General features: G+C 51.1%; 4 protein-coding genes across 4 annotated transcripts in view; 2 read left to right on the forward strand and 2 right to left on the reverse strand.

Moving 5' to 3' along the window:
* FADS1 (fatty acid desaturase 1) overlaps nt 1-5720 on the forward strand; it is an 11555-nt gene extending 5835 nt beyond the window's left edge. The window contains exons 6-12 of the mRNA XM_007944893.2: nt 1671-1731; nt 3094-3170; nt 4402-4499; nt 4682-4778; nt 5034-5113; nt 5220-5345; nt 5669-5720. Coding sequence (XP_007943084.1) covers nt 1671-1731; nt 3094-3170; nt 4402-4499; nt 4682-4778; nt 5034-5113; nt 5220-5345; nt 5669-5720 — 591 coding nt within the window. The remainder of the gene's footprint in view (nt 1-1670; nt 1732-3093; nt 3171-4401; nt 4500-4681; nt 4779-5033; nt 5114-5219; nt 5346-5668) is intronic.
* Nucleotides 5721-13473: 7753 nt separating this feature from the next.
* On the reverse strand, nt 13474-14616 carry FEN1 (flap structure-specific endonuclease 1). The gene has a single exon (XM_007944894.2). The coding sequence runs from the start codon at nt 14614-14616 to the stop codon at nt 13474-13476; it is 1143 nt and encodes a 380-aa protein (XP_007943085.1).
* Nucleotides 14617-19653: 5037 nt separating this feature from the next.
* On the forward strand, nt 19654-20437 carry TMEM258 (transmembrane protein 258). Its single transcript, XM_007944895.2, has 2 exons — nt 19654-19757; nt 20311-20437. Exons 1-2 carry the CDS (start codon nt 19660-19662, stop codon nt 20435-20437), a joined length of 225 nt encoding a protein of 74 aa, XP_007943086.1. The 5' UTR covers nt 19654-19659.
* Nucleotides 20438-23907: 3470 nt separating this feature from the next.
* Nucleotides 23908-27528, reverse strand: part of MYRF (myelin regulatory factor) — a 40815-nt gene continuing 37194 nt past the window's right edge. The window contains exons 25-29 of the mRNA XM_042781523.1: nt 27419-27506; nt 27153-27227; nt 26601-26706; nt 24153-24227; nt 23908-23988 (exon numbers count right to left, since the gene is read on the reverse strand). Of these exons, the coding sequence (XP_042637457.1) occupies nt 23908-23988; nt 24153-24227; nt 26601-26706; nt 27153-27227; nt 27419-27506 (425 nt within the window). The remainder of the gene's footprint in view (nt 23989-24152; nt 24228-26600; nt 26707-27152; nt 27228-27418; nt 27507-27528) is intronic.

Below are 27528 nucleotides of genomic sequence, written 5' to 3' on the forward strand. Positions count from 1 at the left end.
GTCAAAAAAAAAAAAAAAAAAAAAAAAAAATGCAATGCGGTGGAGTTGATCAACTCATAGTGACCCCTCGGGTTTCCCAGGCAGTATCACTACAGAAGTAGATTGCCCAACCTTCCCTCCGAGGAGCGGCTGGAAACACAAAGGAGGTTGCTATGAGTCAAAATTGACTTGATGGCAGTGGGTTTGGTTTTTTTGAAGCATGGACTAATTTGCTCTGTAAACTTTCACTCAAACCACAATAGAGCTCTGATGGTGCTGTTAAAGCACTGAGCTGCTAACCAAAAGGTCGAGAGTTCAAACCCACCAGCCGTTCAGCAGAACAAAGGTGAGGCCATCTGCTTCTGTAAAGATTTACAGCCTTGGAAACTCTATGGGACAGTTGAACTTTGCCCTGTAGGGTCACTGTGAGTTGGAATCGACTTGATGGCAGTGAGTTTCAGCATGGACTTAATTCATGTGTAACATGGTGAACACTGTGCAGACAGTGACCCAGCCCTGGCCGCTCAGTGGGTGGCTTGGGTGGGTGCGTTGCAAGCAGTGCATTTACTGGCATAAAGCTCTTAGTAATTAGTAACACTTCTGTTTTTGAACATTTTATTGTCATCTGGGTGAAAGTTTACAGTGTGTTACTTTTCCACAGAACCATTCGTACACATTTTGTTTCGTGACATTGGTTGTAATCCCTCGATGTCACAGCACTCTTCCCACTTCCTTCCTGGGTTCTCCGTTTCTTTCCTTCCATCCTTCTTCCCTGCCCCTTCCAGCTTCTGAACTTTTGTTTCTTGGCAAACGCTGCCATTGGTCTCGTGTGATTGTTCTGAGGGGCACGTTCCTCGTGTCATTGTTCACTAAACAGGCCTGTTGTTTGGCTTCAAGATGATCCTCAGGGGGGTGGGGAGGGGTGGTGGTCAATTCCAGGCTTGAAGGGTATCTGAGGGCCATAGTTTTTGGGGTTCCATCAGTTTCTATCACACTATTAAGTCTGATCTTTTTTATGATTCTGAATTTTGTTCTACGTTTTTCTCTCACTCTGTCTAGGACCTTCTGTTACCTTGATCGAGTGGTCAGTGGTGGTAGCTGGGCACCATCTAGTTCTTCTGATCTCTGGCTAGTGGAGGCTGTGCTTCGTGTGGTCCATTAGTCTTTTGGATGATTGTTTCCTTGAGACTTTGATTTTCTTCACTCTTGTTTGCTCCGAAAAGGGAGAGACCAATAGTTCTGTCTTAGATGGCTACTCATGTGTTGAAGTCAAGAAGAAAAAAAAGGTTTTTTTTTCTGATGGGGAGGATCAGGAGCTGACTGTAGAGGGCAGGAACAGTTGTCCATGGAGACCTCAAAAACGACTACCAAGGGGAGAAGGAGGTGGGGCGTGGACACTTTGGGACAAAGTGCCTTTGGGTGAACATAAGGAACCTGTAGACCATGTTGTGACTGCCTCGTGGGGGTGGGGGCCATGGCTGCATGCCGTGGCATGGTGCACTCAGCCAGATCACAGCCCAGGGCTTTATGCCCCCTGTGCTGGAGTCTAGACTGGGCCTACTGGAGCCTTCCAGTAGCACCAACAAGCTGACAGCCCCTGGAGTGGACTCCTAACAGGAGAAAGCCAAGGTCATGGGGGGGATGAGTGACTGCTGCCCCGTGCATGTTGATTTGTTTGCTTTTATTCACAGCTTGGGAAACAGAAGAAAAAGTACATGCCATACAACCACCAGCACAAATACTTCTTCCTGAGTGAGTGTCCTCATCCAGCGTAAGGGGGCTGCCTTGGGGTGAGAATGGGGGGGCTGCCTTGGAGTGGGGGTAGGGGTGCTGAAGGCTCTAGAAAGGTTTAGGTATTAAGGGGGCTGGAGGAAGTAGCCCACCCCCACCCAGTACCCCCTGTATGGGAGCATCTGTCATCCCCAGTGAGCAAAGTCACCAGATTGGCTCTTTGGTTAAAGTTCATTTGTGTTCAAGACAGACTGGTTCCTCTAATGCCATCCTAGCTCCAATGAAGGAAATGCATGATCAGTGATAAAATCTTAAACCTGGGCAAACAGACCTGGGCCAAGGTGACCCATTGAGGGCCAGTGCAACCCCCCAGGGGAACAAAGAAAGGAACAGAAAGCTATACGACGGTTGGACCCTACCAGCGAACAGAAAAGCTGTTGGAGGGAGAGAAGGCAGTCATCTATGGTCATCTGAAGTGCTTTCTGAAGACAACTCTATATTCCCTGCTTTAAAAGTTTGTTCCATAATGCCTAAAAGTTGAGTTTAAAAAACTCCTTTAAAATTTCAGACACCCTTCCCAAAGAAGGGAGAGAGGGATTCTGCTGATTGATCTCATTTTAGTTGGGATGGCTTTATCCCAACTGCTCGTGGCCAACCATTCCAATGGAGGACTGTGGATGTGTAGGGGGTGGATTGTAGATTCCATGTCAGTCGGAGCAGAGCAGCCACGGGTGGGTGTTGTAAGGAAGGGGACAATGAAGGGATGCAGGGAGGGGCACGGGGCAGCACGGAGGCCGCAGTCAGCTCTTAAATTCCCAGTTGTCTTCCCGAAGCAGCCCTTCCGCACCTTCCCACAGCCTGCCTCTAGGGCTTCCCGTTGCAGCAGCACAAGTTCACCTCTTGAGTGCAAGGAAGTGAGCTGCTCAGCACGTAGACCATCAGCCGGGCGCCCTTTGACCTGCTTTCCTGCTGCACCTGTGGAGGGAGCTGCACGGTCAGCCAGCCAGGGGCACAGGGCGGGGCGTTGCAGGGCCAAGCCTAGGCCCGGCAGGAAGGAAGGCTAGGGCCATGTGGGGTTCTGGCAGTGCCCTGCAGAGGTGTGGAAGAGACAGGTTGTATGCGCCCTCCTCCACAGGAAAAGAATGCCACTCCCGCCCCTCACCCTCCCTGGCATCCTCTGGGGACCTTTGCCTTCTCAGACTCACATTCCCCCTCACTTTCAATGCTGACCGTCCCCACAGACTGAGGCGCACTAAGGCAGCCGAAGGGGGACAGGAGGGGCTGGTGAGGCAGCCCCATGCTTGAGGCTGTGTCTCCAGCCCCGCCCGGCTGATAGTGCCCCTCCGACTGCTCACCCCTCCCCTGCCTCCGTTTCCTCCCCAGTTGGGCCTCCAGCCTTGCTGCCTCTCTACTTCCAGTGGTATATTTTCTATTTCGTTGTCCAGCGGAAGAAATGGGTGGTGAGTATCCGTGGCACAAGAGGCCCACATGCTTGGTCTCCAAGGGCCCCGATGGAGGGAAAGGGGGCTGTCCAGGGGAGTTACAAAGCCCTGATGCAGAGCAAAACCGTGGAGCTGGGTATTAAACCAAACCAAACCAGTTGCCGTCAGGTAGATCTCAATTCCTGGAGAACCAGGTATAGATACTCCCTGTCTCGTGTATGAAATGATTTGGGCCCAGCAGGCAACCTGCCTTTCAACGCCTAATGTCATTCAGCCAGTACCTCCTAAGGCTCTCTGCCGGGCAGTGCCAGGCACTGGGGACAAGGCGTGAATAAGAGACTATGCCTACTCTCAGACACTTCTGCTGAAAGACAGTGTGGCTGGTAAAAGAGACGAGGTACAGGCAGAAGGTTCTGGAGGTTCCACAAAGGGCCTGGCTGCACCTGGCCGGGAAAGCAGAAAAGGCTTAGTGAAGGCAGCTTCCTGGCTGGCTTTGGAGGACAGGCAGAGGAGGGTCAGGGGGAGACAGACTCCAAGCAGAGAAGCTGGAAAGTGAGGGGCAAGTGTGACCAGTGGACGTGTTGTAGTGGGCTCCAGGGTAGGCAAGAGTAGGGTGCTTGGTTCAGCATACAGAGAAGTGTTGGGAGATTTGCTCAGGGCACTGGCATAGACCGTACCATGGTCTGGATGTTTCTGTTGGCTGCATTAAAAAGCATTGAAGGAGTAGACACACGCCCTGGAGAGAACAATCATGGGAGAAGGAAGGGCTGCTTATGCACAGGGAGATAGCTCAGGGTGCAGAAGAGTATGAAGGGATGGACACTGGGAGGAGGTAACTATGGGGAGGAAGTGGGAGGGGAGCTGCTGCATTGTAAATTTTGGTCAATGACATGAGACAAAGTATATGTGAACTGCTGTATGAAAAGTGAATTTACTCTGTAAATCTTCACCCAAATCCTAATTAAAAAAAAAAAAAAAAGCATTGAAGGATTTAGATGGTAGGTGAGAAGCTGGAGGCAGGGAAACCTGGTAGGCCTGGGTACCTCTGAAAGCAACAGGCAAGGAGGGCTGGGGTGGTGCCATTAGGAATGAAGACAAGGAGACAGGGGCACTGTCACCCTATGGGAGGGAAGGTGAAGAGGAACAAGTGTTCCAGTCCGGGTGCCTGGGAGAAGGGCTGCAGTAGGCAGAGTTGAAGGGAGAGGGTAGCTTTGTGCAGGAACCAAGCCCTCTGCCTTCCTCCCTGCAGGACTTGGCCTGGATGGTCACCTTCTACGTCCGCATCGCCCTCACTTACATGCCACTGTTGGGACTGAAAGGCTTCCTGGGTCTTTTCTTTATGGTCAGGTAGGATCTGATGGGAGAGAAGGGGTTGATGGGAAGCCAGAAGTGTGGGAGGAACCAGTCTGGTCTTTGGTAGCAGGGGCGTTTCAGGTGCTGGCAGTGGAAGGCAGACAGGGCAGAGCGGTGACCTGAGCGGGGAGAGCCTTGGCTGTGCATGGAGTTTCTGTCTTGGCCACACCCACCAGGTTCCTGGAAAGCAACTGGTTTGTATGGGTGACACAGATGAACCACATCCCCATGCATATTGATCATGATCGCAACAGGGACTGGTTCACCACCCAGGTAAGGCAAGGTCACCTGGAAGACCTGGACGTACATAACTAATGAAAGGGTGGGTGGGCACAGGCATAGGAGGGGAGGAGGGAGGCAGTAACAGGGAGAGAAAAAAAAAAAGACCCCAAATAGGGCTGCTTCAGCTTGAGGCTTCGTTCCTGCTGCCACATGAAGGCACCGGCCAGGGGCGCTCTCCCCAAGCTTTTCCTGGCTGGCCTTTCCACCTGATGTCCACACACACACTCCCTTGACCTTTCCCTTCAGCTTCTGGCAACATGCAACGTTCACAAGTCCTTCTTCAATGACTGGTTCAGTGGACATCTCAATTTCCAGATTGAACACCAGTGAGTAGGGGGCCCTGGGAAGCAGGGTCCTGAGGTGGGGGTGTCTCAGCCTGGGGGAGTGAGGAGCAACCAGCAAGAGCCGCTGACTCCCCTGTCCTCCCTGAAGCCTCTTCCCCACGATGCCTCGACACAACTACCACAAAGTGGCCCCCCTGGTGCAGTCCCTGTGTGTCAAGCACGGCATCAAGTACCAGTGCAAGCCCCTGCTCTCGGCCTTTGCAGACATCATCCGGTGAGCGTCTGAGCCAGGAAGATGGCTGGGAGGGAGGCAGCCAGGGGGGCAGAGGCAGTGGGATGGGTGGTAAGTGTGGGCTGCTGAGCCACCGCAAGTTCTCCCAGTCCCCTGGAATGGAGGTCGCTGTGGTAGTGGCCAGGCACTCTTGCTCTTGTGGCCGGGTCAGGCCTTTGCTCTCACTGGAGCTCACCCCAGCGCTGCTTACCAAGCCATGCGTCTCCGAATGGAAGGGGAGGAAAGCCTTCAAGTGGACTGGTGGGTGGGCTAGCTCTCAGGCTCAGCTCTATGGTCTCACGCATTGCTCTCTTTTGTCTCTGCAGCTCACTGAAGGAGTCGGGGCAACTCTGGCTGGATGCCTATCTCCACCACTAACGTCCCCATCTGGAAGACGGGGAGGACCCTCTGAAGCCAAAGCAGAGGGGAGCTGAGGGACAACGCCACTACAGTCTCATTCAGAGGTGGGGTGGGCTTGGAGAGATACAGGCTTTGACTCAGAGCCCTCCCCTTTATCTTCTAGGCCCAGATCTAAGACTTTGGGTGGGGGGCATCCTAACCCTCCAGGAAGAAAGCTGCTGTTGGTTCAGGGATGAGGGACAGTTTGCTTATTTCCTTTTTCTCATTTAGTAGATACAGGTGGTTGGTGAGCAAAGAGGGAGCTGGGCAGGCATCAGAACAGGGGGGATCTACTGAGCCCAGAAGAGTCAGGGAGAGACTCAGGTTCAAATCCCACCCAGGGAAGGGCTGAACTCATCTCACTGGTCCACTTACTTCTCAGTGCCTTCTTTCTCCACCCTCCCTTGTAAATCTCAGAGGTTCACAAGCTGGAGGACAGAGCAGCTGAACCTTGTGCCTAGAATTCTGAAGCCTGGGATTCCAGCTTCTTGTCCAGGCCCTGGTGTGACCTATGTGTGCAAAGTATATTTCTCAGGCTCCTGAGAAAAGCCATTGCCAACTTGCGGAGGTAGACAGGGCAGAGGCCAGGGCTATAGTATTGGAGAGGCTGGCCCCATAGGACTGTGGCACCACCGAATGTGGCTTTGAACTCCATGCAGGGCACAAAGGGGACATTAGGCCCTAGCTCTTGCCTTTGCAACCCCTGCAGCTCACCTCTTCTCGCCAGGCCATTACCAGGACTGGCAGTCCAAGGCTTGCGCCACAAGCCAGTGAGCAGATGGGAAGCTAACTCTTTTTCCCTCTAGAAACAAGCAGGGCTCCCAACAGTCTCCCTTTGCTTCCCCACATGTAATTCCAAGGGTAACCAAACAGTCAGCACACAGGTGACCGGTGAAACACAGGTTTCAGTAATAAAGGCAGAAATGGCCTAGACCTAATTAACGTTAGCACGATGCTTTTGAGAAGGGGCAGTGGGTTAAACACAATCACTTCATAGTTCCAAACCAGAAACACAGGAAGCTCAAAAACGGAAACTCTGGGATCACCAGTGCTATAGTTCAACATTTTACTCTATCTGTTCTGTTTCGAGCATTTTACTTTACTGGTGACCAGGTGAGAAATTAGGCTAATCTCTTACAAAGCATACACTCTCGAGAGTGAATGTAGGAGTCTGGCCTCCTCCCACCAGACCTACAGCCTCTAGATCCAGGTGAAGGAACTGTGTCTTCAGCCGCTTAGCAGCATCCACTCAAACTATGCTGAGCACTGTGCCCACTGGGAAAGGAGAACCTCAAACTGGAAGGAAGAAGAGCCCCAAAAGATTGCACATTTAGTTCTGGAAGGGTCTAGCAGACAATAGGGAAGATGAGGTCCTAAGGGCATGTTTGGATGGGGTTAAAGGCTTCTGTGGAGAGGCTGCCCATTTCTTAGGGACCTGCCAAAACAGACGAGGGAGGAAGAGCACTGGGGGGAGTACAGGTTGGAGGGTTCAAATCTTTTTCCATTTGGGCAGATTGAGAACTGCCAATTAGAGAAACAGTTTAAAACAAACTGGGTAGAGAAGTGATGACTAGAATTGAAGTTCTATTTTCAGTAGGCTCCTCACTCCAGACCCAGTGCTGATCCCTCCCCATCTCTGTTCCCTGTCACCTAAGACTGGGGTCACCAGCCTGCTCAAGCCATTTGACCTTGGGTTGCAGACTGCAACCCCAGTGGGGCTCCAGTGAGCCAACACCAAGTCTTCAGCATCTCAACCACTGTGCCCTTCTCTCCTCAGCCAGTACCAGTAGTCTCCCACATGGCCACTGTGTGGCATGGGGTACGGTGCTGACAGAAGGCTCAGAATGAGCGTGTTAATGTGAAATCTTAAAGACAAACTCTGAGAAAACAGGCTCAGAGAGGAGGAGGGACATCCAGTCACACGGGTCATGGCAGAACTAACATTTGAACTCATTTTTATGTAGCTTCTTTATCTTTGTTACTTCCATCTTCCTGCCGCTTGGTTGGAGGCATTTTCTTTCTTTAGTCCTGCTATCACTCTTCTTTTTGTGTGGGCCAGTTTGTCACCCCGTTCTGATGAAGTAAAACTGAAAAATAAAGCTACTTTTGACCAAACGGAGGCTGTTCCTTTGTAACCCAAGACGACCACCTGTGCATGTGTATACAGGTGCCCTCACTGTACACACAGGTCACTGCAAAGATCCCCTGCCCCCTAGCATAGGCCCCTTGGTCAGGAGGAAGCACGAGGGTCTTCCAGAAAACACCATGGCAAGGCTTGGCAAGGCAAAGAGGCCAACTCTGTCTCATGACGTCCTTTTACCCACATCATCATCATGTATTGTGTGCTAGACTGCCGGGGTCACAAATGCCAAGTTCTGCACCATTTCCTCCAACTTCCGAGGCAGTGCCTTCACCCTTGTCCTTCAGTTTTCCACTGTGCATCATTTTCTCTGTCCGTTCTAACTCCTGTCGCCTCAATAGTCCCCATAGATCCTATTTGCCTACATCTTCCTCAGCAGGTGCAGTGCTTCAGAGGTGGTCTACAAGCACCGCCTTTTTAACCCTCCACTGACTAGAATAGCTTTCTGGTCTGAGCGCCAACAATATATTTACTACCAGTTGCCAAGGCATTGATTCCAACTCATGGCGACCCCATGTGCTAATATTGTTAGGTCCTGTTGAGTCACTTCTCAAATCATAGTGACCCCAGGTGACAGCTGAACTGCCTCATCAGGTCTCCCAGGCTGTAATCATGGAAGCAGATCACTAAGTCTGCCTCCCTCTGAGCCAGTGGGTGGATCCAAATTGTCAACTTTTTGATTTGCAGCTAAACACTTAACTATTGCACCACCAGGGCACTCTGTGTCGATATTGAAAACAACACACCTGTTACCATTGATTCCGACTCACAGTGACCATATGTTGTTATTTGCCACCAAATTGGACCCAACTTATAGCGACCCCTTCTTGGGTTTCCGAGGCAGCATTACTACGGAAGTAGATAGCCCGCCCTTCCTTCCAAAGAGTGGCTGGTGGATTTGAACCACCAGCCTTCTGGTTAGCAGTCAAATGCCTTAGGCACTACGCCACCAGAGCTCCCCTTAGAACATGCTAAATATGTAGGCAAAACTGATTTTCCCTGCAATATGGCCAAAGTTAAGCAACAGTTCAAAAATGAAACCACTACAGGCTTGACTACCCCAGGGTACCAGCCTTTGATGAGCTACTATACCAAGGACATACAGCAGCTCTGGTGGTATAGTGCCTAAGGCATCTGACTGCTGACCAAAAGGTTGGCAGTTCAAATCCACCAGCCACTCTGCGGAAGGAAGACTGGACAATCCACCTCCACAGATTTACTGCCTCGGAAACCCAAAAGGGGGTCACTATGAGTCGGAATTGACTTGATGGCAGTAGGTTGTGGGGTTTTTTTTTTTTTTTTTGGTACCAAGGATGTAACTCTTTTAAGAAGAAGTCTCACCATTTGGCCCTATCACCATGACTGCAGGATTAGAATGAAATTACTTATTAGAAAACGTTACAAGCATGGCCTGATTCAAACCAGGGTTTTGAACTGGCTCTTCCCCATTTATTCATGCCTGAGGAAACGAAATCAAAAGGGACCTGAAGCTGTAAAATGTGGGTATACTGGAAGGAAAACTACAGATCAATGCTGTGCTACAAACTTAATCTCCGTTCTAGAAAGTAAGGTCAGGGTGTGTGTCACAAGCAACCAAATCTCTTGGCCAGCGGTGGGAAACAATGGTGCCCGGCTCACAGGCCACCACACCACGTTCAATGTGTCGCTCTCCACCATCCTGGCAATAATCCAATCTCCCACAACAGGCTCCTGAAAGGGCTCTTGACATCTCTTCTACATCTCCCACCCCAGGGCTTTGACCTGTAATTCTTCCTGTCACAATTGTCGCTCTGGTATACCCACGTTTTCGATTTGAGTCTGTTCCCATTTCACAGCATCAGCTGTGACTGAACTGGTTCAAACTAGGCAAATCTGTTTCATTCATCGTCTACTACTGGAAATACAGCATTGAACAAGATTGCTGCCCTAAGGAGCTCACCTTTCACTGTAGAACTTTGTGCTACATCATTAGTTTGTAAAGAATTTCTAGTTACAAGGGGCCTGCCAGGGAGCCCATATCCCATACCTGCTTCAGCCAGAGCTCTCATGGCCTAAGATTCCATGTATGATTTTCTCTGAAAAATAGGCTGTTTCATTTAAAGATGTGAAACTGTAGTCTGTCAACTTAAATTTCAGCTGAGTGTCCTCAACTTCAAAAGGTAGTGATACCAGTGCTAAACAATTAAAAACTCAAGTAAGACTGCCCCCCTCACGCTTCATCAGGATTATACAAACTTGAGTACAGAAACACATTCCATCTCTACAAGGGACATCAACCTGAATTTGATGTCATAAAAAGAATGAGTAATTTTGAATGGCAGCTGTCACAAGTTATTAAACTGGTAAATGCTTGGATGCTATGGAGTAGTGAAGACGACTTGAAGCATTTACTGTTAAAGGTCAAAGACAGCAGCTTTTTGTATGGATTACACCTCAACATAAAGAAAATAAAAATCCTCACAACTGGATCAATAAGCAACATCATGATACACGGAGAAAAGACTGATGGTGTCAAAGATTTTACTTGGTTGGATCCACAATCAACGCCTATAGCAGCAATCAAATCAAAAGGCGTATTGCATTGGGCAAATCTGCAGAAGATCTCTTTAAAGTGTTAAAGAGCAAAGATGTCACTTTGAGGAATGAAGTGCACCTGACCCAAGCCATGGTATTTGCAATCACATAACAGGCATGTGAAAGCTGGACAATGGAAGACCAAAGAATTGACGTCTTTGGATTACAGTGTTGGCAAACTATAGTGAATATCCCATGGACTGCCAAAACAAACAAATCTGTCTTAGAAAAAGGCCAGCCAGAATGCTCCTTAGAAGCAAGGATGCCAAGACTTCAGTTGTTTTCAGGAACAGGTACCTGGAGAAGGGCATTGTGCTTGACAGAGGGTCAGTGAGAAAGAGGAAGATCCTCAATGAGATGGGCTGACACAGTGGCTGCAACAATGGGCTCAGACACAGCAAGGATTGTGAGGATGGTTACAGGACAGGGCAGTACTTCCTTCTGTTGTACATAAGGTCACTACGAATCACAACCAACTTGACTGCATCTAAGAACATGGAAGAACTGATGTAAATCATGAGGCTTTTCCTTTATCTCACAGATTAGATGGAAAACTAGAAATCCACTCAATTTATTAAACTCTTTTCCCAGCAATATACCCATGACAGTATATGAGGTTGGCAGATGATACTTCTACATACGTACATGTATATGCTGTCAGAATGTCCACATAACTAGAACAAATGGGGTGAAGTTATACTTTTAGGCAAAGTCAACCACCCTGATGGAGGTGTTGGACTCGTAGGCTCAGGACCATGGTCACAGGGGACATCAAACTCAACTGGCATTAACATACAACACAAAAACATTGTTCTATATTCTACTTGGGCGCGCTGCTGGCATAGTGCCTAAAGCATTTGACTGGAGGTGCAAACCCACCAGCCACTCTTCTGAAGGAAGGTTGGGCAATCTACTTCCGTAGTGATTGTTGTTGTTGTTATGTGCTGTTGAGTTGGACCCAACTCATAGCGACTCCTCCTTGGGTTTCCAAGGCATATCACTACGGAAGTAGATTGCGCCATCTTCCTTCCAAGGAGTGGCTGGTGGGTTTGAACCGCCAGCCTTCTGGTTAGCAGTTAAGTGCCTTAGGCACTATGCTACCAGAGCTCCTTCCCTAGTGATACCACCTCAGAAACCCAAGGAGGGGTCACTACGAGTCGCATCAGACTCAGTGGCAGTGAGTTTGGTTTTGGTTTATATTCTACTTCGGTGAATAGCAACTGGGGTCTTAAAAGCTTGTAAGCAGCCATCAAGATGCAACAATGGGTCTCTTCTTATCCAGAGCAAAGAATGAAGAAAACCAGACATGCAGGGAAACAATTAGTCCAGGGGACTAGCGGACCAGGTGAACCTCAGCCTATTTGACCAGGAGACCAGAAGAACTAGATGGTACCTGGCTACCACTGTCAACCACTCGAAAGTGATCAGTGTAGGAGATCCTGGATAGAGTAGGACAACAATGTGGAACAAAACTCAAAATCATATGCACAGAACGAAGGAAACAGGGAAGAGATTAACTACAGGGACGACGTGGGAAGACAGCTGGTACACAGTAGGGAATTGCAATCAATGTCATGAAACAAAACATGAACTGCTGTATGGAAAATGAATTTGCTCTGTAAACTTTCACCCAAATCACAATTAAAAAAAATAATAATAAAAAAAAGACCTGGTTTACTGGTCTGACAGAGCCTGGTGAGACTCCCCCGCCCCCCCAAGACTACAGTCCTTAGTTACCCTTCAGGTCTAGAACTGCACTCACTCACTCCCGTGGCTTGCAGCCAAACAACAGACAGGCATAAAGGTAAACATTTACATCAGGTAGATACACTCCTTAGAATGATTGGTCCTGGGAGAACAGTAGTACAGTATAGGGAAGAGGTAACTACAGGGAGGAAATGGGAAGAGACCTGTTACACTGTGGGGAATCGCAGTCAATGTCATGAACCAAAATGCGTATGAACTGCTACATGGAAAATGAATTTGATCTGTAAACTTTCACCCAGATCATTCTCCTCCCCTCCCCCCCAAAACTCGACGGCACATAACAACAACCACCCCCCAAAAAATCCCCACTTTTCTCAGGAAGTTAAAACAGGCCTCTTCCTCCAAATGGCTGAAATACCACTAGCACCTACTGTGGCCATTTTATGGGACACGGTGCCATCTAGTGGCCACTCTTAAACAATCTGTTATAATAGGGTACAAGTTCCAACAAGTTAGCTTGAGGTGAAAAGGAGAACATTACATTCCGTCTGCAGCCTGGGGCCCTCCAGGTGTTTTCAAACGTTCTCAAAGAACATGACATTCTGATTATTTTTACTATTTTATTTTTCTCCCCTCATATCTTTGAAACAAAAGCATACAGAAATCAGCCTTTTATTCCAAAGTCGCCAACTCGGCTGACTGCCTCAGAGGCCATGAGAACTTCTCCATCTCATTCCTCTGAAGCACCACTGTAAAGACGCAAATTCCACACAGCAGGTTTAAGTTTCTATCCACCCCTAGACACACAGCCAGTAAGCCAACCCCTGCTGCCAACTCCAGGGGCTCCTTCTCCAGGTCTTACTTCTCGGCAGCTCTTCCCACCTGAGGAGCTGGTCTTCCTGTTGTTCAGGTGGGATCAAGGCTGAAGGAGGGAGAGCAGAGGGCTGGTTCCACTGTCGTCAGTTGGCCAACAAGGAAATAATTCCCCTAGAGTCTTGTGTCTCCACCATTCATCTCCCTCTCCTTTCTCAAAAACTTGCTGCTTTCATTTTCATATAACAATGGATTCACTGTCCATTAAACCGCCTGAGAAGTGGTTTGAAGCTGACACACTTACTTGAGCAAACAAAGAAAACAAAGCACCTCAGTGGCCTACCTGCCATATGGTCAAGTGACAAAGGGAAAAGCACTACTGAGAAAGGTCGCACTAGAGAAGCAAGACTTTCTCCCCACCCCGATGGAGGCTGCTCGAACTCGAGCTTTTCAGAGTATTCTGGGGTCAGGGAGATGCAATGAGGGGAACTATATTTTTTATTTCCCCTTTTTGAACTTCCCTGCTGCCCCAGTCTTTGCCTTCTTTTTAGCCGATCCCTTGGGTTCTGGCTCCTTGCGCTTAGCTGAAGAGAGAGACCCTGTCACCTTGAAGAAATCGTCCAGGCGGCCCTGGGTGCTGCCCTGGCGGCTCTTGCTCAGCCGCTTGACCCCATTGCGGATTCGCTCCTCGGAGAACTGCTTTTCACCACACATGAACTTGACCAGCTCTTCTTCATTTGGCTCGCTCCACTTCAACTCCACAGTCTCTGGGTCCAGCACTTCGGGCTCCAGGAAGAGCTGCTGGGCCTCTCTGTGGAGCCAGTTTTCTGGCACAGAGTACTTGTTGGGGTCGAGGCGCCGCACGATCTCCTCGATGCTCTTGTGTTTCTGGATGAGGTCTACAGCCCGCTTGGGCCCGATGCCCCGGATGCTCTCACAGTAGTCACTGCCCAGTAGGATGCACAGATCCACAAACTGCTCCTGGTTCAGGCCCAGTTCCTGCAGAATCCGGCTCAGGTGGAATTCCTGGATGGGCAGCTTCTTGGCCTCACTGGCAGTCAGGTGCCGCATGAGCACAGGGCTGCCAAAGGTCAGGCAGTCCATGTCTTCGGTGGCCGCAGCGTAGACTTTGCCAGCCTTCACCAAGGCGGCACAGCTGGCCTCCGCCTCGCTGGGCGCGTCCAGGTACGGGATGCCCATGAGGCCCAGCAGCTGCTTGCACTCATCATTGTGCTGCTTGGTGACCTTCACCAGCCGCTTAGTGTACTTCTCCACCTCCTCCTCTGCTCCAGTCACCTGAGCCTGCTGCAGCTGCTTCTCTGCCTCAGCCCGCCGCTCACTGCGCTTGGCCAGCTCTCCTGACTTGAGCTGGGGTGGCTTGCCATCAAAGACATACACAGGCTTGATGCCATTCTCCATCATGCGGATGGTGCGGTAGAACATGCCCATCAGGTGGCTGGTGGTCTCCCCCTCCTCGTTCTGCAGCACGTCGCCCCCGTGGCGGACAGCAATCAAGAACTGATAAATGCTCATGGATGCGTCGATGGCCACCTTGCGGCCAAAGTAGCTCTTGATGTCATTCTCCCGGATGGCGCTGGGGGCCACATCAGCAATCAGTTTGGCCAGGCCTTGAATTCCCATGGCAACACAGAGGAGCAGCTTAAAAAAAAAAAAAAAACAGGCAATGAAGAGGAATTTTAAGGATGTAACAGGAACAAGGGTTATAATTGGTTCTATCTCACCAACTTTATACCTTCAGCTAACAAATTCAGCAAACAAGGAGACCAAGTGAGCACTACAAAAGTTGAAAAGATGAGCACAACATGGTCCCCACACTCAAGAAACATGATCTCGAAGGAGCGGTCAATCAAGGAATATTAACTAAGTTACTGAGCATCATGAATAAGAGGAATAAAATGATGTCAATGTGCTTCAGAAGCTTAGTTTTGTGGCTCAGCTAGTGGTATAATCTAGCAGGAAATAAGGGCTATAGCAGATGTTTGCATCAAGGACGATGGAAGTCCAAAGGAGGGCTTGGCTCAGCTTAAGGAGTCCAGGGATTGTAATAGCACAACTGAGCCCAGAACAGGCAAGTATCAGGTACACAAAGAAGGCAAAATGAGATAGCACAAAAGCAACCACATACCCAGCCAAATGTATAAAGCAGTCAAATAAACATACGAGAGTGAGCATCTATCTTCTTGCCAATCACTGAACATGTCCATTCCTTCTCTGTGTCTTTACATCAGTCATTAAACTCAATCCTCAGGCTCACCTCCTCTCAGCAGCCTTGCAGGATTGGCAACACTAACCTATCTGAATGAGGGTAATGTGGCTGTCACACCCTGCTCCCTTCAGGACCCCCCGGCACTGAACAGTTTCTATTTGTATCATGATTTTGTTAAGAGTTTTAAGTTTCTTTGAATTTTCACGTCATCACTAAATCTGAAATCCATGGCTAGTACCCCACCCCAGGAACAGATCTTTGGGGCCTAGCATACTGTAGTCACTCAGCCCACTACTGCAGTTCAGTGGTTCAGGCTGCGTATCAAGTCGTCCCTAAATCAGTATCTCTTAAGCCACAGTCAGGCCTAAACAACCCTCACAATTTTTGCCACACTCAATTAAAATCTGTACTTTCATTAACTTAAAAATTTCTTTCAATAGACATAGTTTTGTCTTGTTTTTTTAAAGTAAAACTAGTTGAAAAATAGAATTCATCATAAACAATATCTTACTATTTGTATTGTATTATAATTTTAATATATGTTAAGTGTGTATCAAAAATGAATTTTGGGGTATCATTTAAAGTCATCTTGTACCCACTGGCGGGTATGCATCCAACACTCTAAGAAATACTGTAGAAGGCCATCTGATTGTTCCCACTGTTCCTTCACAGGGTTCTAAGTGACTTATTACTTTCTTCTTTCTAATGAAGTCCAAATACCTCAACACGGCATCAAGATCTTCCGTGTTCCGCAATGGAATACTATGCAATGCTAAAGAATAATGTAGAATCTGCAAAACACCGCATAACGTGGATGAACTTGGAGGACATTATGCTGAGCGAAATAAGTCAGTCACAAAAGGACAAATATTGTATTAGTCCGTTATTGTGAAAGTTAAGGAAAGGTTTATATATTGGAGGACATTTTCTTTGTTGGTTACCAGGGGTGGGAGGGAAGGGGAGGGAATGCTGTTAGATAGATAGAGATAAATATTGATTTGGGTGAAGAGAAGGGCAATGTACCAAATGTGAGTGACCAATATGGCAGCATTGAGGATGAGAAAGACAGAGAGAGTTACATGGGCAGTACAAACAACAAATATGAACCCCTTTGTAAATACAATACTGAGTTGTCAATGAAAGCAAACATGGGTATAGGGACGGATAGATGGGTGAACAAGCTAAACAATTAGGTATGTCTAAATGGAGAGTGTATCCAAGATCATATACAGGGTTGGCAGACAATGGGCCTCTCGAAGAGTATGAAGGGATGGACACTGGGAGGAGGTAACTATGGGGAGGAAGTGGGAGGGGAGCTGCTGCATTGTAAATTTTGGTCAATGACATGAGACAAAGTATATGTGAACTGCTGTATGAAAAGTGAATTTACTCTGTAAATCTTCACCCAAATCCTAATAAAATTAAATTAAAAAAAAAAGATCTTCCGTGTTCCGGCTCCCAAACTACCTTTACAGTCTTGAAACCCAGTAGCAAAACTGTGGTAAGCCAACCCTTTCTCAATTTTGTTCAATTGTGCCCACCTCCTACCATCCCCTTACCCCTCTCTCCTTCAAGATGCAACTCACTTTAGTTCCCCTGTGAATAAAACCAACCAACTCTGTTGCTGTTCAGTCTGTTCTGACTCATGTGTTACGGATCAGAACTGCTCCATAGGACTTTCTCGGCAGTAAACTTTACGGAAGCACATTTCCAGGCCTTTCTCCGGTAGTATCACTGGGTGGGTTCAAACCGCCAATGTTCTAGCTTAGCTGTTTAGCAAAAAGCCTTTGTGCCATCCAAGGCCCTTTGCCCTGTGAACAGCAGTGGCAAAAGCTCTGGCCTTGAATCTGGGCTCCAGCATTGACCATCAGTGTGGCATCATTAAGTCACTTACGCTCCGTGTGCTCAGCTATAAAATAACACTGATAACCATGCCTGTCCTGCCGGATTACCGCACCAGCTGACCGAGATGTAAAACTCATCACATACATTAGATGCTCTGAGGTCTCCCTCCAGAATCCGTTCTGACCTCGTTCAGGTCTCGAGCTGGCTGTTTTGCTAGAATGTACACTAACGCAATGCCTTCGAGTGGAATCTGACTCATATTGACCTTATAAGACAGAGGAGAACAGCTCCATAGAGTTTCTAAGGTTGTAATCTGTACGGGAGCAGACTGTTACATCTTTCTCCCGTGGAACAGCTGGTGGGTTGGAACCGCCGACCTTTCGGTTAGCAGGCCAGCGCTTAACCACTGCACCCCCAGGGCTCCGGGTGTACACTAAGAGTGTGTTATCCTCCGCAACATGCAACAGGGGTAGACGGGAAAAGTGTCCACATAAGCGAAGTTGAAGAAATGTTTTTCATCCAGGATCGCAGTAAAAACACCTAGCGACCCTAAAGGTGGAAGTTAATACCTCTTTCCACAGATGTAAAAAGTAGCCTTCGGAGGTTACGCGAACAGTCTAAGTCTCAGAGAGGGATAGTAGCGCTCTCGCCTTCCCCCGGCAGACCTGACCACCCACAGAAGCAGCGCAAAGCGGAACCCGTATCTCCAGTAAGTGGCTCCCGTAGACTCTCACCTGGGGTTTGGAGCGCGAGGCCTCGGCAGCTAGCGCTTGGCCCGGTATCGACCGAAGTGTTGCAGAAGACAATGCTAAAGCCCACACAATCTCCCCAGCGAAGCGGCTAGCAGGCCCAAGTTACTCCGTCTTCCAAAGCCCGCGCTCCCGTCACGTGACCTCTTCGCTGCGCACAGCCTCCTGGGGATTGTAGTCCAGGCCCGGGCCCCCTCAGCCAGCTTCTCAAAGGGAAAATGGTCTTGCCAGCATGAACGAACTTTATCTGCGACCCTGAACTAGCTTTCTCCACTGCTTCTTCCAAATCCACACCAGACTCCCGCAGAGCCCGCCCGCCACTACTGCTCAAACTACAGGACTACAAGTCCCACAATGCAACTTGCATGGGGGACAATTCCTCTTCCGACTGAATAGGGCGCGGACTCTCGCCGACGTGTTCTTCCGGTGGCAAAGCAGCGGCGTATCCAGTGCCCAGCGAAATGGTGAGAGGGTTGAGGGGAATTCCGTACAAAACTACGGAGGACCTTTATGACTCGCCTCACACCTTGTTTCTCTCAAGGAGACTTTAGACGCCCGAGATCCATGGGACGGGAGGATCCTGGATCCTGCGGCTTAGATTGAGGGGCGGGGAACGGAAGCCCCTCGCTGTGGACTCAGGCTGAGGTTTTGATCACTCTGGGCTTGTGAACGCGAGATTTGGGAGGGTGGGAGGGCGTGAGGTGCTTGTAATGCCGTGGACCTTTTGCCTAAGCTGTTACCTCTTTTCTACCCGTGCCAAATTCGTTCTCATCCCGTAAGGCCCCCGGCAGATACCATCTTGTTAAAGCATTTCCAACTCTCAGGCACTTGGCTGCTCCCTCCGGGAGCGCCCACAGCTCTGTACAGACCTCTTACCACGTTTCACGAACTTCTTTGTTATCTGCCACGCCTCCTAGTGACCTCCATCTGACGTGTGTCTCGCTCTGGGATGATGTCTATTCATCTTTGTATTCCCGGTGCCAAACACAGGGCCTGCAATGAGAGGCTCAATAAATGGCAGCGATTGTCTTGATCGATTTCGGGGGGGGTAAATGTTTACTGAATTGAATTCTAGTGTCTCGAAGAACAAAGGGTTTAGTTGACTTCTCTAGAGTTGTTATGTTCTGGATGCTAAAAGCGTTGGCTGATGAGTGACAATGGAAGTTAACACGTGTACAGAACTTAACGGTTCCAGCTCTCTTTCACAGGCATTACCTCATCGTCTTCCCTATAATCTTAGGAAGGAGACAGACACCTATTGAGCAGCTATTCTGTGCCAGCAGCAGCATCTTTCTGAAATCATACACCGACCCTGTGAGATCGATATCATTATAACCACTTTTCTGAGGCTCACGTTAATTGACAGTGCCGGAATTTTAACTGGTGTCTTTTGCCTGTAGATCCTGAGATGCCTTAATAATGTGGTGGGTTGAGAGCTGGGTCCCGTCCAGGTTCGGGGACCTACCGCGGGGATTCTCAGCCCGGTGTCTTCAGACATGTGTGCCTCGAACCTCTACAAGTTGAGGCATTAGAAAATGGTTCTTGTACGGGCTTTCTTCCAGGCAGACGGTCCGTCCATTTCACCACATCTTTATAGGGGTCACTGGCCTCAGAGTTTGTTTGGGGCCGTTAATTTACAGCTTATTACCCTTCTGTCTCAGCTGCCCTTCTTGTCTCATTAAAAAGACAAAATGTTACCTTAGTTTAAGAGATCATTGTAATTATTGTTGGTATTGTTGTCATTTGTAAATTGAATCCTTGATGTTGGTTCACAGCACCACAGAGCTCTTGCTAATCCCCAGGTTGAAGTCATGGAAGTCTTTGATGTCTCTGATCTCATGTCCTCCCTAGGAGCTCGAGGCCATGAGCAGGTACACCAGCCCGGTGAACCCGGCTGTCTTCCCCCATCTGACCGTCGTGCTCTTGGCCATTGGCATGTTCTTCACCGCCTGGTTCTTTGTGTATCCTTTCCTTGAGCAGTCAGTGGGATGCTGAGGGAGAAACCACACTGGGTACACGCACCCTGCCAGTCTTGTACGTTGGCTTGGGGCTGAGGGAAGGTAAGGACGTCCGGGGAAGTCCGTTGAGGCCCCAGGTCAGGTTATGGCCTTATTTTCCAAGTTTAAGTGAGCTCAGTTTGCACTTGAGATTTCCAGGACAGTGAGCGGAGGACCTGGCTGGAGTGCAGGATGGGGATAGGGGAGCTGAAATTGGACAGGTGGTGAGAGGGTACACTCAGATGTCTGAAGGCTAGTCCTAGATCCACCACTTGTTAGCTGTGTGCCTGGGGCACATGACCTAACCCCTCTGGGCCTCATTTTCTTCCTGGGTAGTGGAGGGCTGGGATGACTCACTAGAGTCCAGGGCATTTCTTGGGCCCCTCTGTCTGGCTCCACTGAGCCAGACAAGCCTCCCAGAAGCCCCGTAATCCAGACCTTGCTCACCCAGCATTACACTGGCCAGGCACCCTGCACCCTGCGGTTGATCCTTTGGCTTCTTAACAACCCGACACAGTTATGAGGTAACCTCCACCAAGTACACGCGAGATATCTACAAAGAGCTCCTCATCTCCTTGGTGGCCTCACTCTTCATGGGCTTTGGGGTCCTCTTCCTGCTGCTCTGGGTCGGCATCTACGTGTGACTTCAAGGGTGAGATTTTTGTCAGGGTGGGATGTGAGAACCTCCAAGGCACAGCCTGGAGAAGGCTTCTGACACATCTACAGGGTCCTCACACTCTTGTCTGACTCGTTGGTTAATAGATTCTGCAGAATGCATAGGGACACTAGGCGCATGTGCCTCTTTCCCTGTCCCTGCTGGAGTCCCTGGGTGGTGCAGATGGTTCGACTACTAGCCAAGAGATGGGTGGTTTGAACCCATCCAGAGGCACCTTGGAAGACAGGTCTGCCAGTCTGCTTTTGAAAGGTCACAGGCATGAAAACCCTGTGGGACAGTTCTACTCTCGAACACGGAGGTCACCGTGAGTCAGAATAGACCTGGGGATTTGAGGCAAGTGACCATATTGTCAGCTCTGGTTTCTCCATGCTCCCAAGGCCTCAGTCTGGGTGAGAAGGTACCCTGTCAGGATCTGGGCACAGGCTTCCCATGCTGATACAGGGACTTGGAGAGGCTGCCAGGACCTGGGACTTAAAACTTGCAGATAATCGCAAGTCACTGAGAATTGGCTCCAGGCGGTCAGCTTCAAAGGCATGTGCCTGTCAGCCCGTGGTGTGCCCCTGGAGCATGGGGTTCAGTGCGGGAAAGAAAGGTCATTCGTCTCACTTTGCTATTCCTCTTTCAGGTACCAACCAGGCGGCCTCACTGAATCCCTGCTTTTGTAAATTAGGTTTTTATTTTTTACTGTTGCTGGACGTTTCCCACCTGCTGCTCAAAATAAAAGCAAAGGTGTAACAATCCTGTCTGATGCCATTTTGTGGCGGTGGGGTGCTGCTGGGGTGACATTACTTCCCCAGTCCTGCCCCTTCCACCCCTGAGGGGTCAGGGTTATGGGAAGGACATCCATGCCATGGGCATTTAAGGCTCGCCAGTGGATAGGAAGGGTCCATGCCTGCCCACTGCCATCATGTCGAGAGGAAACCCCTCCAAGGACTTGCCCCAATCAATTCTGCCCTGGGCCCATCCCGTCTGCTACATGTAGTCACCCTTCTCTGGGCCAGGGCGCCCTCATAAGGCATTACCCAAAGGTGGCTTCTCTTAACCGAGGTTGGGCAGCAGCCGGTGTGAAGAAAGAGGTGTGGCCAGTGGGGTGGTTGCCAAGTCCTGTTCCCAGCACTGCCAGGAAGCCGAGATAAAGGTGATGGGCTGCAGAGCATCCCCCGCAGAGCCCCCAAGATGCCAGACACCCCAGAACCGCGAGTTCCATCCGACCTTGGCTGCACATAACTCGGTCCCACCAGAACAGTCTCGAGGAGACGGAGAGACAAGCTCAGATACAAAGCAGTATTTATACATTTATTTATATACGTATATTTACTCGAGAAACAAACAAACAGGTGACGAGCAGCAGGCAGGCCTGAGGCTGCCCCCTCGCTGCTCCTCAGAGTTGGTACATGATAAATACGAGTCAGAGCTCAGGGAGCGGGAATGGGAGTTAACGCAGGGCAGGGGTTCTATGAACACGCAGGCTTTTAAGGGGGCTCTAGGGTCACTATGAGTCGGAACTGACAGCACGCAACATAGAACGGGCAGGGGAATTATGCACTGTGAGGCCCTATGTACAGCTTGAAGCTTGAAGGACGAGGGTGGGAGGCTGGGCTGCTGGGCCCCAGATGGAGGATGGAGCTGAGACCGCCCCCAGCCCCACTCTGCAGTGCCAGCCTGACAGCCCTGTGTCTTCCTGAAGCCCTTTTACCTTGGGCATAAGGCAACTTTGGTCCAAGGCTGACCCCCTCAAGCAGCTTGGAGCCCCAGCTTGGCCCCAGCCTCTGCACTGGGGACACCTTTCCCAGGCCTGGAAACAGCCAGCTGCTAACCAGATTGGGGCCATGCTATGTCCAGATGGGCTCCAGGAGGCAGTGGAGGGAGGGTCACTTTCCAGTTAGGGACTGAGGGGCTGCTGTCCAGGAACACCCACTCCCCACTGAGGAAGCCCCAGACTCCTATACAGGGGGCAGGCTTGTGGTGTTGCAGCCCTAGGGAGGGCTCCCCGTTAAGTGCTTTGAGCTGCATGGTAGAGGGGTGGCTTCTATTGCTCCCCCACACAGAAAACCCTCCCATTCAAACTGGGAACGAGAGGTAGGATGGGGTAAGGCCTGATTCCCAAAGAGGTGGCACAACACCAGAGGCTAGGGATAGCAGAGGCCACTTCTGAACCCAGGACACACATCACTAAATGCCTAGGAGCCAGAACATCCCAGGACATGCTCACAATGTGAATGAAGATGGCATTTGAGATGAAGCGTTTTCACTAGCCCAAGCCCCCAACTCTGCTCCCGGAAGGGTGGGCAGAGGCGGGGCCCACTGCCAAGCATGGGTCCCCACTGAGGAAGGCCACTTGGTAGACAGGCGTGAAGACGAGAACAGCATCTTGGCGGTGGTGGGGCTGGGCAGGATGGGACCGCTGCCTTGAGGCTTCCCAGATGCCGCCCCAGGGCTCCAGCCCCACCCTCCCGCTCCTTTCTGCTCTGGTTGAAGTGCATTTTAGTAATTCATTACAGCGAAAGCGATCTGCCTCCTCCTACCAGCCAAGACTGTTGTCTTGCAAGGATTCCTGCTTCTCTGCTGAGAGTGATGGAGTCGCGGACACCCACTGTGAACTTGGGAGTCCCCAGGAACACTGGGGGCTTACGAGGGAACTTCCCCTCCTAGGGTGGCACTCTAGGTTCAAGGGTCCACGGCTTACCCAGCCCACTGGCCCCCACTGGTTCAGGCCTGCTAAGAGCTGAGGGTGGCTTCACCCAGGCACCAAGGATACATGAGGCACATGTCTCCAGCCCAGCCAAGGCTGGCCCCAGCTGCCCCGTGGGCTCTTGGGAGCCAAGCTCTCCCAGGGAGAAACCAACCCCTAGGCCATGCTTAAAGCTTAGAAGTCCAAGTCCAGTGTAACAGTCAAACCCCAGAAGTCCAGTATCAAGCCACCCCCCCAGGGAGCAGCTATGAGGTTAGGGCTCTCTGACCTCCATTAACTTAGGGATCCAGCCAAGTCTCTGAGGGTTGGATCCCAGCCCCCAACTGGTCTCAAAGGCAGGCTGATCCTCTCCCAGAAGCAGGACCGCTCCCAGTCTTGAAAGGGGAGGTAGGGAGAGTGGGACAGGCTTCCCCTTGCCTCTGTGACATCTCAAGACAGCCCTGCAACCATCACATCTGGACAGATGTGTGCGGGCCTTGTCCTAGCCCTGAGGAAGGGGGCTCTAGCTCTGGCTCCCTCCTCTATGTGTGAGGGGCTCCCAGCAGGAACAGCAACTCCAGTGTGAGGACTTCCAGTCTGACCAGTCGCGGGAAGGGCCGAGCCCTGGCTTTAGTCACCGCAGAGGGCGTTCCAGTGACCGGCAGAGAGCTGGCCGGCACAAGCTCCAGTGTAACGTCACTGCATCCAGTGTGGAAGGGGGCTGGGGGCCCCTGGCCCCTGCTGTGCTGCCGCCTCGGGGAGGCAGCTCAGTCACAGAGGCGGGAGAACTGGAAGTAGTAGTCCGTGGCCGGCAGGACGGGGGCCTCTGCGCTGCAATTGGCCTGACCCTGGGAAGGAGGGCAGTGGGAACAGGTGAAGTGGCTCTGGGGGTCTACACTCACCCTGCTGACACTGCCTGACACCGTGCCTCAAGTTCCACCATGTGGTCAGCAAACCCCCATTCTTCCCCACGTGCCTGGCCCTCTGGGGTCGATGGGGTCCCTGTGCTCACCAGCAGTGCCACCCGGAAGTGGTAGGTGAATTCACGGAAGGACAGCATGGATATTGGCCACTGGTGGGAGGTGCCCTGGAGAGAGCAGAGACAAGGGTCAGGACGGTCCCCAGCCCCATTCTAACCAGCATCCCTGTCACCATGGCCACTGCAGCCCTGGGGTCTGTGGCAGGTTTTATGAAGGGAAAAGCAGAGAGATTTGAGAGGAGGCGAGAGGCAGCCCTTTCTGCTTTGGGGATAATGGTGGCCACCCCCTGTGCTGAGTTCTCCCAAGTCTACAGCCCCTCCCCTGGCCCTGCCCCCTTTCTAGTCATGTCTCACACTACTTTCTCTCTCAGCCACCTGGAGTATCACTACAACCCAATGTTGTTGTTAGGTGCCACCGAGTCGATTCCAACTCACTGTGACCCCTATGCACAAGAGAATGAAGCGCTGCCCAGTCCTGCACCGGGCCCACAACCCCTGCTGTGCTTGAGCCCATCGTTGCAGCCACGGTGTCAGTCCATTTCACTGAGGGTCTTTCTCCTCTTTCTCTGACCTTCCACTTTACCAAGCACGACATCCTTCTCCAGGGAATGGTCCCTTCTGACAACATGACCAAGTAGGTGAGATGAAGTCTGACTGTTCTCACTTCCCACAAGCATTCCAGCTGCTCTTTTTCCAGGACAGATTTGCTTGTTCTTCTGGCAGTCCATGGTATTTTCAGTATTCTCCACCAACACAATTCAAAGGCATCGAGTCTTTGGTCTCCTTATTCATTGCCCAGTTTTCACATGCATATGAGGTGATTGAAAATACCATAGATTGGGCCAGGCGCACCTTAAGTCTTGAAAGTGACAACCCAATGAGGTAAGTGCTGCTATCCCCATCTCACAGACATGGAAGGAACCCTGGTGATGCGGTGGTTAAGCACTCAACTGCTAATTGAAAAGAGTGGGGATCAAACCCACCAGCCGCTCTGCGGGAGAAAGATGTGGCATTCTGCTTCCATATGGACTGTAGCCTTGGAAGTCCTACGGGGCAGTTCTACTTGTCCTAAAGGGCTGCTATGAGTTGGAATCAACAGCAACAGGTTAAAGGTGTGGAAAAGGAGTCACTCTGCCACAGTGGACCTGTGGCAGAGCTGGGATTCAAACCCAGGTCTAACTGGCTCTCTCCCTTTCAGGGTAGCTGCAGGGAGCTTCCCCAGAGCCTACCTGAGGCTTTGGCTTAGTCTCGTGTTCTGTGGGTGGGGCCTGAGCACCAGGCCCAGTGAGCGCCCTGCCAGGCTCTCCTCTGCAGGCCACAGCCTGGGTCTCTCCTGGCCACGCCCCCCCATCCTCTCCTCAAGTTATGTTCTGCATGTCCTTCCTCCGTGCTAGAGTGTAAGTTCCCAGAAGGCAAGGCCTGTGTCTCTTCTACCTCTCTCTCCCCCACAGCTGGGCCCAGCAGAGGGCCTGGATAGAGGAAGCCCTAGTCAATATTTGCTGAAAAAACAAGAATTGCTGAGAAGACCTATCAATGCTTTCCTTAAGATGTCCTGAGCTTCTCCACCCAGGGACTCTAGACCCAAAGGGAAACTAGTGGTCTGTCAGACATTAAAAAAACAAACCAAACTCACTGCCATCCAGTCGAACCCAACTCATAGCGACCCCTCCTTGGGTTTCTGAGGCGGTATCACTATGGAAGTAGATTGCCCAACCTTCCTTCCAAGGAGTGGCTGGTGGGTTTGAACCGCCAGCCTTCTCGTTAGCAGTCAAATGCCTTAGGCACTATGCTACCAGAGATCCTAATTGTCAGACGTTAGGGACAGTCATAACTTCTGGTCACACAGCCAGTGAAGAGCAGGACAGTGACAGGGCCCAGATATCTGAGAGATCTTCCAAAATGGCAGCTCTAACAGTACCCCTTCCCAACCTGAGTCAGGACCACAGTCCACCTCCCCGACTCACAGCGCACCATGTTTCCAGTTCTGCCAACACACCACATTCCCCTTGGCCTCTAGCTCGACTGACACTGCTCCCTACTCCAGGAACACAGCCCGTTTTGCTTTCCCTGGCTGACCCCAAACCATCCCACAAGTCTCATCTTAAACGTGACTTTTCCAAGCGGCTGCCTGACCCCAAGACCAGGCCAGGTTAGCCCTTTCTCCCATGGACTCCAGGGCACCCAGCCTGTCCCAATTGCTGCACACATCCCATGCTGGCCCAATGGAACACTTCCCTTCCCGAGGGCTCTAAGGGGCAGGGGTGGGAGCTGGTCAGAAACAGTGGAAGGAATGAATGTGTGGGCCCATTTGTGGACGGCCCCTCCCCAGGTGCAGAGGCCCAGGCCCCAAAGGCAGGCCCACATTTCTGTGGCTGCCCTGACTGGCTCCCAGCACCCTCTCCCACCGGCTGGGGCCCAGCCGTACCAGGAAGAGGAGGCTCTGGGGCCTGGCTGGCCCACAGCTCCCCAGTTGCCCTGTACCTGGGTGTCCTGGTGGGTGGGGAGGTTCTGTGGGAAGCTTCCCTCCTCACATGGCTCGTCCTCTGATGTCAGGCTGCACAGCACCACGGACACGGGGGAGGAGGAGCTGGGGAGAGGCCCAGTTAGCAGACAAAGGGAGTTCAGAGTCCCTCACCCCAGCCCCTTCCCAACCAAACCCCACCCCACTCCCCAAACAAGCACCGACTCTGCACCCAGCCTGCTGACAAAGCAAAACGGGGTCCTAGATGGTACAAAGCCTTCCCATCCACCATCCAATGTGGTCCTCGAAGCCCCTGTGAGGCAGAGCCCCCATTTTACAGAGGCAAAACAAGCCCAGAGGGGCCATGGTTGCCAGGTCACGTAGCAAGTTCACCACAAAGCAAGTGATAAACCTCACATCCCTCCTTGGGCCCTGTCCCCCAAACTGCCTGGGCCTGGGCCCACTGCGAGGGACCAGGAGGGAGGCTCAGACCCTGCCCTCACACCCGAGGCTCTGCAGTGGCACATCTGCGTGACCTCTCCTTGCCCTCCCCTCCCCACCCCAGCACTCACTTCATCTGCAGGGTCAGACTGAGGTGCAGTGGGGTGCTGCTGCTGACAGGGATGTGGTAGGTGAAGTTCCCAGGCCTGCAGGGACAAAGCTGGCTCCTCAGCCCCGGGCCACCCTGCCGAAGTCTCCTCCCCCATCAACTCCTCAGCCCCCAACCAGTCTATCAGCACCCAGGGGTCTGGAGAAGGCTGTCCCTCCTTGTGGGGGAAGCTCCCCATTAAAGGGGGGGAAGGGTGTCTATCACCTGAAGGGGAGGAGCCAAGCCCACCTGCAGGCATCCCCTGGAGCGCAGTACTGGGAGGTGATGGGCATGGAATTCTCCAGCACCTGGATGGAGGTCAGGGAGGGCACCGGGTCTGCAAGGACAGAGGAAGCTGG

This window comes from Orycteropus afer, unplaced genomic scaffold, assembly GCF_000298275.1.
Source record: "Orycteropus afer afer isolate SDZICR_OR568_19922 unplaced genomic scaffold, OryAfe1.0 scaffold00130, whole genome shotgun sequence".
Lineage (NCBI taxonomy): Eukaryota > Metazoa > Chordata > Mammalia > Tubulidentata > Orycteropodidae > Orycteropus > Orycteropus afer.

Excerpts from the sequence above, each read along its gene's own strand:
- FEN1 (XM_007944894.2), bottom strand. The coding sequence starts at position 14,616 with ATGGGAATTCAAGGCCTGGCCAAACTGATTGCTGATGTGGCCCCCAGC.
- TMEM258 (XM_007944895.2), top strand. The coding sequence starts at position 19,660 with ATGAGCAGGTACACCAGCCCGGTGAACCCGGCTGTCTTCCCCCATCTG. Across the intron at positions 19,758-20,310 it reads TTCACCGCCTGGTTCTTTGT|TTATGAGGTAACCTCCACCA; the intron begins GTATCCTTTCCT and ends AACCCGACACAG.